At 41.4% G+C, this 13,585-nt stretch overlaps 1 protein-coding gene and 1 long non-coding RNA gene across 3 annotated transcripts in view; both read left to right on the top strand.

Moving 5' to 3' along the window:
* Window positions 1-13,585, top strand: part of LOC145434886 (uncharacterized) — a 271,087-nt gene that overhangs the window by 11,971 nt on the left and 245,531 nt on the right. The gene's annotated exons all lie outside the window — the stretch shown is intronic.
* On the top strand, window positions 3,692-5,620 carry LOC145435370 (zinc finger protein 862-like). Its single transcript, XM_080312648.1, has one exon. It carries the CDS (start codon window positions 3,692-3,694, stop codon window positions 5,105-5,107), a length of 1,416 nt encoding a protein of 471 aa, XP_080168774.1. The 3' UTR covers window positions 5,108-5,620.

Below are 13,585 nucleotides of genomic sequence, written 5' to 3' on the forward strand. Positions count from 1 at the left end.
AGTAAATATCACCAACGCGGTAGCTTCGAAGGCCATTATCCATCTCTTGAGCAGAGAAAAAACTGTCAAGGCATTCAAAATTTGAGTTTAACAAATTGATGTAAGAGTGCGGAAGTTCATTCATCAATTTGAGTGATGACTTCACCGCTCTTGGCTGGTCAGTCAGACATAATTCTTTTGACAACTCCCAGAATTTTCGACACTGAAGACGGACGGCTACGGTTCTTGCAATATTTTTGAAATTTCCCGAATTTTTGGCAATTTTTTTTACCCGCTGATGGTAGGATTCGAATCTCATGGTCCAGTGATTCCGCAATGGTCCGTATTGTCGTACCAAAGTAGGATAGTGTAGAAGAAAATGGAACTTTGGCCGGATCAAAGATGGTGCATGCTCCATGACACTTTTGTAAAATTCAACCACATGTTTTTCGAGGTTGTCAACGTCTTGCAGGGATAAATGACTGGCAAACACAATGTCACATATTGTGGATAGGAGGAGATACAAATCCCAAGTCTCTCCGGAGTTGGGGACATAATCTTGCATAATGAAGGGCAGAACTCTGAACAAACACCATGATTGTGATGCTGTAAGTGATGACATTGATCCGTTGTAATTAGGTCTGTTACGGCACTCTTGCCTGCCATATTTAAATTTTTTTTCTAGTTTCAAGAACTCTTTCATCTGTCCTCTTGGAAACAATTGGGATATCACATATTGGGCCACGATAGGATTTACTCCCTCGATGATATCGTGCATAATATCGGCAGGCAAGCATTGCACAACATTGAAAGATCTTAATCCAGGAAAAGGCGACCCATGACGAACACCATAAGCAGGTGTCAAAGAAGGGTCTTTAGCAACAGCATTCACATGAGCATCGTGTTCACACGGAGTTCGTAATCTGAACATGTCTTCGCTCCATTTGGAGCTTACATCGGAATAATGACACATGCAGAAACGACAAATTCGGCCACTGCTGAAGGTGCGACGGAATCCACCAATTTCATGACTAGCAAGATTGTCCGCACTTATCGAAATAAGTCCACCTTTGTAATGCATAATAGCTCCATCTGGTGAAGTAACCTCTATTCCCCGTGTCTCCAAGATATGCAAATCCTTACATAATGGCGCAAGTATCTTGGTAAAACCATAATCCTTGACAATAGAAGTTTTCACAATTAGTACAGGATGAATGTTCCGGAGTCTTGATAAATATTTCTTTTCAATGTTATCCAGAATGAAGTAAAAGCACGTCAACTTATGTTTTGAGCGAGCACTGCCAATTGGGTTACACACCTCTAGGTCATCACAGTAAAGCTGAATCCTCAGAAGCGATCGATCCCCTTTAAAATATCTGCTTTGTCTAAATATGGACCCATCACAATACGTGGCGTAGTCACTTTTTGAAGTGTTTGCTTTTGAAATGCTTTCAATAACATCACGTTTTACCATATACTTTTTCAAAGTATTTAAGATAGGTATATATTGATAATTGACATTTTCGTCCAGACCAATTTCAGTTGGCAGATCTAGTCCATAGTCACACATGATTTCAATGAATTGTTTTTCACTCTGGGTCTTTTCGAGCAATACTGGGAGAGTTGACATGCAGCTTGGCATCAGTGCATCTGTATCGGTTCCCAGTGATTTTTCCTTGATACACTGCTCCCCAAATATTTCCATAATCTCGATAACATCCGATAAAATACCTCTGACAGTGGATCTTGCCAAGGTGTACTTTTCTCGACATTTCAAAGCAAACAACAAAAATTGATTACCGAAGTCATGTTCTCTAAATGATGCTGGTTCTACATCACTGGCATGGTAACTGGTTCCAGGGAGGTCATTGTCTTCTACTATCTGTACTACTGTCTCTGCATTGGATGACATGGAGCTTTCACTGTGTTTCCTCGAAAGGTGCATTCTATAAGAATGATAAGAAGCAGCAACATATTTGCATGGAGTGATTTTGCACTTGAAGTTTGTACACATATAGTGGCAGCGCCGAACATGAGCCAGTAGAGACTTCCTGTCCAAGTACTGGTTCATGCATGCAAGGATAGGACATTTCAACACATTCATAGTAATTTCTCTACTGATGTCCTGTTAAGTCATACATTTTAACATTCAATTCACAACTAAAACACACTGGTACCAATTATTATGCTGAATGACAGTCTATCACTATATTGATTAACCTGGGTGGGACTGAAGACAAGTTATAAATCGTCCGTGACCGTGATCCGTCGTTTAGTATTGGCAGAATTATACCGAATTTATTCATAGTAAATTCATGACTATGGTAAATTCTCACATTTACAAAAATTGTGACGCCAGAAATATATCAGAAGATTTCCTTTCATTCAAACGAGATCTCTCCTTGCAACAGTCGCAATGAAAATCCAAATTATAAATATGCAGCTACTGATAGTAAAATTAAATACAGAACCAGTTTGAATACCCAATAACTCTATCTATAGTATACATGAATATGAAAATGTATTCTTCCTAGCTAATTTCTTGCATTATAATCACCCGTTGGGTTACTTGAATTACCTTCCCACCAAACAAGATATCAGCAGAAAAACAGTATCAGATCATCAGATGCATCATTCTCATCTCTCAGGTACTGCTAACTAAGTTCATTGAATTTTTAGTCACGAGCGATACCGGTACTTCATAAGAAATCGATTAAGCAGATGACACAACTTATGAACTAAACTCAATAATAATCATAACTGTGATTAACTCAAAATCAATGAATATGAATATCTTTTTCTGTCGACTGACTGACTGACGACGGAGAGCGCTTCCCCGTATATTCGAAATAGCAAACTGTCAGAGTCCCGGATGCTGAATTACCGCCGGTCACGGTTCATTAGTGACAATATTGGCAATAATAATATACGTTAAAGGTTTTGGTTATGCTACGGTCGTGCAGGATCTTGAAATAATTATCACAATCCATTATAGCAGTCAGACATTTTCAAATTTACTAATCCCTCTACTGGGTAAACCACTTGAATAAAACTGTTTAATATTTTATCAATATTCCAAAATGCATGCGACTATGACTTTATATTGAGTGAAAAAACAACACTCGACTCCAAATTCGTGTCTGATGACGTTATTAACTATGAGCCAGTATCGACTGTTATGTTTTAATTGGGCCATACGACAGTTTGCCAACAGTCATTTCTGATTTCCACCATGTCAATAACTGTTTTCCACCAAATATGGTAGACTATTCATTCCTCCCTCTTTCCACCCTCTAAATTCCTCCATATGTGGTGGATATACGGTGGATAAATGGAGAGAAAGTATCTTTCTCCATTTTCCTACCATTTTTTCCACCTTTTAGATTTACAGTGTTAGGTATCATATTTCATTTCAATGTGTAATTAATCTGTCATAATTTCATAAAGATTTGGCATTATATTAATTTGCTCTGTTTGTTGATGGTACTTTGTGTTATCTAAAGTGTTATTTCACTCAAGAAGACGCATCTGATTTACAACATGCATAGTCAAAATTAGTCAGCCCACAGCGCAACGAGGTTGTATACTGAGAATAAAACGTTACTGCGGCTACAGACAGTACTTGATGTATTTTATCAAAAGTTATCTAGCAACCCTATTCAGTTTTGTAGTTTTTTTTTACCATAAGCTAGCTAGCTAAGTCATTTTGAGTATGGCATCATCAGCAAAGGGCCGGTGGAAGAGCAGTTATGATAAAGGGCGGAAGTATAATAGTAAATGGGAAAAGAAATTTGTTTGGTTAAAGAAGGCGAGTGATGGTTCAGAAGATGCATATTGCAGGTTATGCCATACTACCATGATACCCAAGCAAAACAACTTGATGAGGCATGATAAGTCCGAAAAACATATGAGGAGAGTTCCGTCGAAAGGGCAAACTACGCTAAAAGTTGTTAAGAGTTCAAGCATCCAAAATTATGAACTCAAAATGGCTGAACTTCAGATTGCCGTAAGCGTAACCTGTCACAGTGCTATTCGTTCGATTGACCACCTTGGAGAAATCATGGTAACTCATGGAAAAGGTAGCACTTTGGAAGAAATCAAGATGCATAGAACTAAGTGTACATGCTTAATAAAGAACATCATTTCACCTTCCATGAAGTCGGATTTAATTGATGATTTAAAAGACAAGAAATATGCCATTATTGTCGATGAATCAACTGACATCTCTATCCAAAAGCATTTGTGTATCCTGGTTTGCTACTTTAGTGAAAAAAGTAATGAAATAATCACTGCATTTCTGGGTTTAATTCCTGTACTTGAAGCAACAGGAGAAAATCTTTTCAATTTGATTGATGCAGAAATTACAAGCATCAATCAAAGTCTAGCAAACTGCATTGGTTTTGCCTCAGATGGAGCTTCAGCGATGCTTGGTTGCAACAATTCTGTGTGGTCTAGGTTGGAGAAAGTGTCCCCGCAATGTGTGCAACTTGAATGTACCTGTCACTCACTTGCATTATGCATTCAGTATGCATTTTCAAAACTGCCATCAAACATTGGATTTATGCTTTCAGAAATACCACGATGGTTTTGTAACAGTGAGTTAAGGAGGGAGGCATATAAGGAGCTATTTCTTGTCATGAATGCCACAACAGCTGTTGAGCCGATGTCAAGTATTCCACGGCCATTTGAAAAACTATCATCGACCAGATGGTTAGTAAGGAGGAAGGTGATGTTTAACATTTTAATGAATTGGCAGGAGCTCAAGGCCTACTTTACCAGTGCAGAATTAGCTACAAAGAAGATGGATGGAAAGTACAAGGCTCGACTTCTAAAGGAAATGCTACCTGATGACAGCAATTACTCATATTTTGTGTTTGCAACACCAATTGTGCAAGAATTTGAAAGGGTGAACAGTCTTTTTCAGCAAACAAAAGCGGATCCACACACCTTGTACCAGGAATTGAATTTACACCAGCAGAGCCTTCACAATAGGCTTTATGACACCAATGGAAGGAAAAGAAACATACATGATGTTGATTTCGGAGTCAAATTTATAACAGAATGTAACCATGTCCAAAAAAAGAATGTCAAAGCACTCCAAGAAGTAAACAATGTTAAGACAAGGTGATTGTGGCTACGTGGGAAGAACGTCAGAGCGCTTGCAGGAACGCATAAATCAGCATGTCCCTAGATTCATTAGAACACGCTCGATGAAAAGCTCACCCTTAACTCACCCGCTCAAGATTGATGCGGACCAATCAAAGGCCATAAATTCTGCAATTGGCAAACACTTATTGGATAATCCCGCCTGTGCGAAAAATTATCGAGACGACAGATTTCGCATACTCGGAAAGGGTCGCTCACACTTTCATTTGTGCGCCTTGGAGTCGACTTTTATCAAAATACACCAGCCAAGGCTGTGTCAACAAAAAGAGTTCGTGTATCATCTAAAAATAGTACATTGAACGCTCTCGTATTCGACATTTCGTGCTGGTGACGTCATATTTTGTGTTACGATTGTTGATATACGCTGTTCTTTCGAATTCTCTACTAGTTGCTGACGATTACCCCTGACGAGTGTCAGCCGAAAATATTCGGGTTCATTTTAATATGAATATGCTATTCAGATATGAAGGTGAAAATCCATATACCACAATACATTCTATTCTGTAGCCTTCTTCTCAGTCTACTTGGTATTGCACGGCTGGTCTGCAGAAATTATTTCAATATGAATATATTGATCGTTGCGATATTTAAGTTCTGTAACTAGTAAATGACAGTATTCAGTTTACTAATTGTCAACAGTCTATGTCAAGCCGTGCTAAAATCGAAATCATAGTACTCGACTCGTTTGTGTGACCCTATTGTATATAAAATTACAATTTTAACAAAATCTTTCTTTCTTCATCACAAGAAACGCCCATCCATACATGTGACAAATACAATAATTTACGGATTTGATTCGGTGAATCGAGTTACGATCTCATGTCCGTAATTAAATGCGCCGTAAATAACAGTAAATTACCTTACGGCAACGTGTGTGAATTCGTTTACTGATTAAAGAGGTGTATATTTACGGATTTTTCTAACAGTGTACCCACTTCGTCATTCTGAGCTATAGCTACTCATAAGATTTTTATTTGCTGCTCAATGTTTCGTAACAATCAATTTTAGTAAACGTAATTCTAGCTGTCTTGAAAGAATTGTTCAAAGATTTCTTTGAGGAGTTTGCGGTCTTTCTCCCCTCCTATCGTATTGCCTGCATCACGTAATCAATCTTTGAGGAGTTTGCGGTCTTTCCCCCTCCTCTCGTATTGCCTGCATCACGTCATCAATATCTGAAATCATAGGATTATATATCATCTTACGCCAAAGCAGTAAAATGAATATTAGGGAGATTTCCACTGCTATGTCTTTTCCGCTTTCGTCTTCTTTCTCTTCATCCGAAATCAAGTCATCCACCACACATACAACAGTCGGCATCGACTGGGTCGCATCTGGCATCTTCTGCATCAACATCATCACTCTGATCTTTTCTTGGAATCTGCAATTTGTCTATTCCTCTGCTTTGCAATGCATGTAGAAAAATATTTAATATGACTAGTACATACCGTACTCTGACTATATAAGCCAAGTAATTCACTCATTATTGAGCAATGCGACCATGTGAGCTGCTTATTGTGGAAGACCTCCTAATATAGTCGATGTAAAGAGATTCACAATAGTTTTCAGACCGCGTTATTTCCGCGTACTCCCCGCAGCAAGTTCAGAATGAGAAGAAGCATGCATTGTCATGGGTCGACCAAGTGTCCATTTAACGTAGTCCAATACCTAGGACGCCTGACAAAACGTTTCGACCTTGTAGTGTATACAGTTTCAGGCACGTCCTGATCATCCACAATATCAAAAATCTCATCACCATGATCAGAAACATCAGCTATTACTGGTTCAAAAACACCAACATCACTACTTTCCCCATCGTCACGATCATAAGGCATCAGGTAATCAACATGAGACTTGCGAAAATTTTGAGTTCCGACTTTCTGTATGCGGTAAACACACTCTGAAATTTGCTCAACAATTACATCCAGAGGACAATTTTCTCTACCTAGGAGGATAGAAATACCAACAATAGTCACCCACGGCAAAAGCCAGCGGTCTCACCGCACGATCAAAATCACGTTTCTGCCTCACTGCAGACTTAGATAGACGTTCCCGAGCAAAAGTAAAAGCATCAGAGCAAGCATCACGAAACCAATTGACATAATCCACATAGCATTTGGCACTGTCATCACTGGGGGGCCGACCATACATGATATCAGTAGGAAGCGATATTTCACGACCCATAAACAGGCGATTCGGGGTATAACCAGTCGAATGATGAACTGTTGAGCGATAAGCCATCAAAATATACGGCAAATGGTCAGCCCAATCAGACCGAGAATCATCAACAAAACTAGTAAGCATTTGCTGTAGCGTTCTGTTCATACGCTCACAGAGTCCATCCGAACGGGGATGATAGGGGGTGGTGCGTGTCTTTCTAATATCAAAGAGCAAACACATGTGCTGAAAAAGTTCTCCCTCGAATTGCCCCCCTTGGTCAGTATGAATTATGCGCGGGCACCCATATTTGGTGAAAAATTGGGACACCAGAATTTCCGCAGTATTTTGAGCAGATTTAACACGCATCGGATACACTTCAACCCATTTTGAAAAGTAATCAGTAAGCACCAACATGTGCAAATACCCCTCGTCAGTTTCAGGCAATGGCCCAACAAAATCAAGCGACACTCTATCTAAAGGTTCAGCACAAAGCATTTTGCACAAAGTAGCTTGGTGAATACCATGAGGCGATTTGGTAGCCGTACAAGTCTTGCAAAATTTCACCCAGTGCTCCACCATGCGTTTCATACCGGGCCAGTAGTAGCGTTCTCTCATCTTCCAGTAAGTCTTGTCCCGTCCAAGGTGACCTGCAGTCCGAAGAGTATGAAGGTGATTGAAGAGTTCCCTGCGCCATGATCTTGGCACTACCAGTTGATACGTTACGGGACATCCAGGCTTTGCCTTCGAATACTTTCTATACAGCACACCATTACGCAGCGACAACACAGACCACTGCATACACAGCTGACGCACTACATGCGGCTGAAACAACAATTCTTCAGATGTGGGACGGTCCGTACGATTCTCTTTATACTGTATGACCACATTAAGTTCCGGGTCTTCTGCTTGCCCTTGACGCACGTCAGATAACGTATAAGATCCCAACCAATTAGTAGTCCTATCGTCAGAAATACCGGCAACAATTGCAGATACAATTTTACCACCTTCGGAAGGCAAATACGGGGCACACGAGCCACACTCTTCGCGATTGCAACGTCGCCGAGGTCTGCGACTTAAGCCATCAGCATTACCATGAAGCTTCCCAGGCCTATGTTCGACCGTGAAATCATACGTATTCAAATAAGATATCCAACGGGCTACCAGGCCTTCCGGTTCGCGAAAATTCATCAGCCATTTAAGCGCTGCATGATCAACCCTCAGAATGAATTTTCGACCCCAAAGATAAGTCTTGAAATGTTCAACTGCCCATCTACATGCATACAGCTCTCGGAAAGTAGCGCACCAATTACACTGTTCCTTTGAAAGAGATTTACTTGCATATGCAATTACCTTTTCTTCGCCATCTTGAAGCTGTGACAACACTGCTCCTGCATCAAAACCAGAACAATCAGAATCCAATATAAAAGCACCACCATCCTCCGAAGGAAACGCCAATATAGGAGCCGAGGTCAGTTTCGTTTTCAATTGATCAAATGCCATCTGACACTGTTCATCCCATTTGAAGTTGACACCTTTCTTTGTGAGCCGCAGCAAAGGTTTGGCCACCGATGCAAAGAATGGCACGAACTGTCGGTAATAATTTGCAGTGCCCAAGAATGCCTGCAAATCCTTCAATTTACAAGGCACAGGCCACTCCTTGATCGCATTCACTTTCTCTTCACAGCACAAAACACCGTTTGATGTGATAACATGACCCAAATACTCCACCGACTTTCTGAACAATTTGCACTTGGACGGTTTAAATTTCAGTCCTGCAGAACGAATCCTGAGGAAAACATCCCTCAAATTTGCAACTTCTTCTTCGAAACTCCCGGCATATACCATGACATCATCAATGAATACCAGAGCTTTCTTGTATAAAATACCAGCAAGAACTTTTTCCATCAATCTTTGAAACAGAGGTGGCGAGTTGGCCAATCCAAAAGCCATAACCTTGAACTGGTAATGGTCTCTCCCAGGAAGGCTGAAAGCAGTTTTGTGGCGATCCTTCTCATCAATCTCCACCTGCCAGAAACCACTGGCTAAATCAAAAACAGAAAACCAAGTGGAGTTGCCGAGCGAGTCTAAAATGTCATCAATCCTTGGCAGACTATAGGCATCTTTCACTGTAACTTCGTTCAGTTTTCGAAAATCCAAAACAACACGAGATGATCCATCTTTCTTAGGCACCAACAACAATGGTGTATTATACGGGGAGTCCGATTGCTCAATAACATCTTGATCCAGCATCTTATCAATCTCAGCGTCCAATATCTTTCGCTTGGCCCAGCCCAATCGTCGCGGAGGCACTTTGATTGGTTTAGACGAGGAAGTCACAATTTTGTGCTTGATCACAGAAGTACGACCCAAGCGACCATCTGGGCCACAGAAAACATCCTGAAATTCAATCAGAAGGTTCCGCAATGATTTGAGGTGGAAATCAGAGAGACCTTCCACACCGTCTACCAGACACTCCAGATGCTCAGGTAGACATCCGGGATAATGAGGAACATCCTGAACAAGCGTGGGACAGCAAAATTCCACAGGCTGACACTCTTGCGGACACAAAACCCCCAGTAACAAGGCAGCTGGCAAAATAATGTCCTCACCGCCAGAATTAACCAACAGCAAGGGTATCCTATCCAATTCTGGGTCTACCAATCCAGGGACCAAATACAGACCACTCGACTCATATTCATTCACGAAATTACCTGAAGGTTCGAAAACAACTGCAATTCCATCCAACTGGGGCCAAGTCTCATTAAGTTTACCATATATTATCGTCTCACTGTACCCAGATATAGCTACATCACTATCCAAAAAGATTCTACAGCAGGGCACTGATGGAACGGACGGTTTAAGATTGATCCTTTGGCCCAACACTTCCATGCATTCGTCTTTCGCATACAACACACAATCATACTCTTTAAAATAATCATAACCCAAAATCCCAACAGCGGCGCCGAGCTCCGCAACAACCACTTCCTTGACAACAAACACAGACTCAATGCACATTTGCACCCTACTCCTACCTAACACGTTCAGCCATCCACCATTGGCAACTTTATACGACTTCTCATACGGAAACAGCTCACCTTTGTTAGGCATATCATCCCACACAGAAATATCGATAACTGTAATCGCACTGCCCGTGTCAATAAGAAACTTGATCGAAAAACCATTCACACTCACCATCGCAAACCAATTAGTTGATAAAGCTAACGAAAAAATCAAAGAATCATGTTCTAACATCCTATCCAATGATTGGTCCATAGCACTGGTCTCATTCGCGGTATCACTGGACCAATGATCCGCTACTATCGGTTTAAAGCTTGATGGGTCGGTTGAGCAGGCACATTTTGATTATACACCGGGCCATACATCTGGTTCGGAGCAGGATACTGGAATTGACATTGATCGGCCACGTGACCAGCCCCACGGCACCTTGCGCAATTACGTATCAAATGAGACAGATCACCGCACCGATAGCATTTTGACATTACGCGACGTTCTGGCTTTGAATACCTAACTGGGGCAGATTCCATCGATTTCACAAGTTTCTTAACCTCCAAAGACAAAGCTTCCAAGTCTTTGCGAAGATCAGAAACACCAGAACACACTCCACTACTGGGCGTACAATTTCCATCAGAGTCATAACCATCACCAGTTTTAATCAAAGACTTGGCCACCTTGCCCTGGTCTAGTTTACTCGAAAAAGCGCCTTCGTAAACCTCTGCGACTTTAATCAGGTCGTCCAAATTCCTCGAATCCTGCAAGCTAAGTAAAGCACACTCATGGGGGTCTGAGAAACCATGGCAAAACCGCTGAATTACCATCTGCTCACAAACTTGGTCAGACATTTGAGGATATGCCTTATGGGCTAAACTTCGCAGGGCCGCAGCAAAAGCTGTGGGTGACTCCCCTGGCAAGTTCTTTCTAGTGCTGAAGGAATTACGATAAACAAGTGAGCCATGAGAACTAGTTTTACATCTCTTTCTCAAATGTTCAACGAGGCGCACATGCTGCACACGAACCTCAGCTGATAGCTCACACGCAACAGACAAAGCTCGGCCACGCAAACTAGCACCCAAGTAGCAACCTTTACGTTCATTGTTCCACTCGTTACACAAAGCAGTAAATTCAAAATGACAGAGGTATTCCTCCAGAGAAGTACCGCTAGCACCATCAAATGTGTCAGGGGCCATTTTAACATAATCAGACGCACCATAAGGGAACGGTCCCCCATTCATCATTTTAGGACTACTTTGAGCACCATTACAAGGAGGGACAAATGCAGTCTCATCTCCACAAGAATCTATCACAAATCCAGCCTTGGGCCTACTTACAGGATCACAACCTAATTCCCCATTGCTGTCGGCATCAACCTTAGGCGAGTTCACCACAGAAGCCAACATACCTTTTATGTCACCCATGCCACTGCTCATCAGCTGAAACTTTTCTTCAAATCCCCGAACTTGCGAGTGGAGAGCAGCTACATCCCCATTGACCGAATTCATTAATTCCGCAGCCTGACGCCTTGCTTCGTATGCCATATTGCGCGGAATACCGTCTAGTTGAATTGCGCGGAGGGCGAAGAAAATTTCAAGATTAATTAAAATCTCTCGAAAATGCGGGAGTGAATTCGTAATTGCAATTTGCATTTCTACGGCCGCCAACACATACTAATTGAATTAGGCGTCGACGGCCGCTCAAATTCCATTCTACGGCCGCAGGCTGCCCACCCCTGATCTAATAGTATACATAAGGTATATCTTACGCCAATTTTGAATCTGCATTCCAGTTGTTGAGTCTTTTACATTGCTGACAAATTTCTCCAAACTTGTTTGAAAATAACAAAAAAACATGGAACAAGACATCCATTAATTAATTTCAAGGTAGGTTACCCTGAGACTAATCCTGATGCTGGTAGTAAGTACAGAGAGCAAGGCGTCGTTCTGTCCTGCCATGCTAAAGTTGATCAGTTTTGGAAATTAATTAAATTGTGTTGATTTATAGCCTAATTGAGGGCGAAACCGGGCAACCTATGTTGCATCTAAGTCTGTCTTAGGCAGTGCAGTTCGCAAGCTACTAACAAGAGCTGCCCAGCGCGACAAGCTTTAGGCTATTGTCAAAGCTAAGAAGCAATAAATGATTTACACGTGGAAATTGCTCTCTATATCTCCAAAGAATTTCAAAAATTTGCTCAAATGAAGTTGAAATCAGACTATACTCCGTGGAGCGCGGTTGCTAGAGTTTGTATTTTGCAAGCTTTCTTGAATATGGAATAAATTTCATCTTCATTAATCGTCTTCTCATAATGGATGTGAAACACATGTTCAGACACGTACAATTTGTACTGACTTTGTCAATTTCTCGCGCCCCCCCTGAGAGCCTCCCGCGCCCCCCAAGGGGGGCGCGCCCCCAGGTTGAGAACCCCTGCTCTATACCGTCACATACCAACCATATATCACCCGTCACAAAGCTCCCGTTGACCTCCTGTAACAATGCTACTGAACTCCCTTATTATGGTTTAATAGAAATGATCACTCAATGGAGGTGTTAATCAATGATCGGGCATTAACCAACATCTGAGGAATCGACCCCATATTGTGTAAAGGAAAATGCTGTCCGGGGGCAGATTTGGCAGTGCCGTGCCAATTGATCGAAATAAATTTAAACTCGCTGTTGAAGAATTCTTCAAATCAAGGGAAATCAACTTCTCAATAGATCCCCCGAAGGAAATACGGATCTTTCTTGTAAGTAAGCTTTTCCCGTCGATTCTTTCCAAATCGAAAGAGAAAATACGAAATACCACGAGAAAATGTAGACACTTCTGGAATTCTACATACGACCTCATGCATTCTGAAAATAATACTACCATAGCTGCTGGCCAGGAATTCGAGAATCTCGGGACTCACATCATTGATTCCAATATTGAAAAGAAAAACACAGATAGTCAACAAGTAGATGCTTGTGAAACAAGCCTGGAAGATGCAATGCGCGAGGATAATGATATTTCTCTAGACACTGGACTGGAATTTGAGAATCTCGCGACAAACGTCGTCAATTCCAATACCGAAAAGAAAAACTCGGACAGTCTACAAGTAGATGCTTGTGAGACAATCCTGCAAGATACACTGCGCAAGCATGATGATATTTCTCTAGACGCTGGACAGGAATTTGAGTTTCTTCCGAAAAAAATCATACCTGGCGGCCCCCTGTTCCTGTACCCAGAAACTCTCGATTCCATATGGATTTTGGAACATGGGAAAGATTAAAAAGA

The sequence above is a fragment of the Botryllus schlosseri genome, chromosome 3, assembly GCF_051294905.1.
Source record: "Botryllus schlosseri isolate E-star chromosome 3, Bs_hap1, whole genome shotgun sequence".
NCBI lineage: Eukaryota > Metazoa > Chordata > Ascidiacea > Stolidobranchia > Styelidae > Botryllus > Botryllus schlosseri.

Excerpts from the sequence above, each read along its gene's own strand:
- LOC145435370 (XM_080312648.1), top strand. The coding sequence starts at position 3,692 with ATGGCATCATCAGCAAAGGGCCGGTGGAAGAGCAGTTATGATAAAGGG.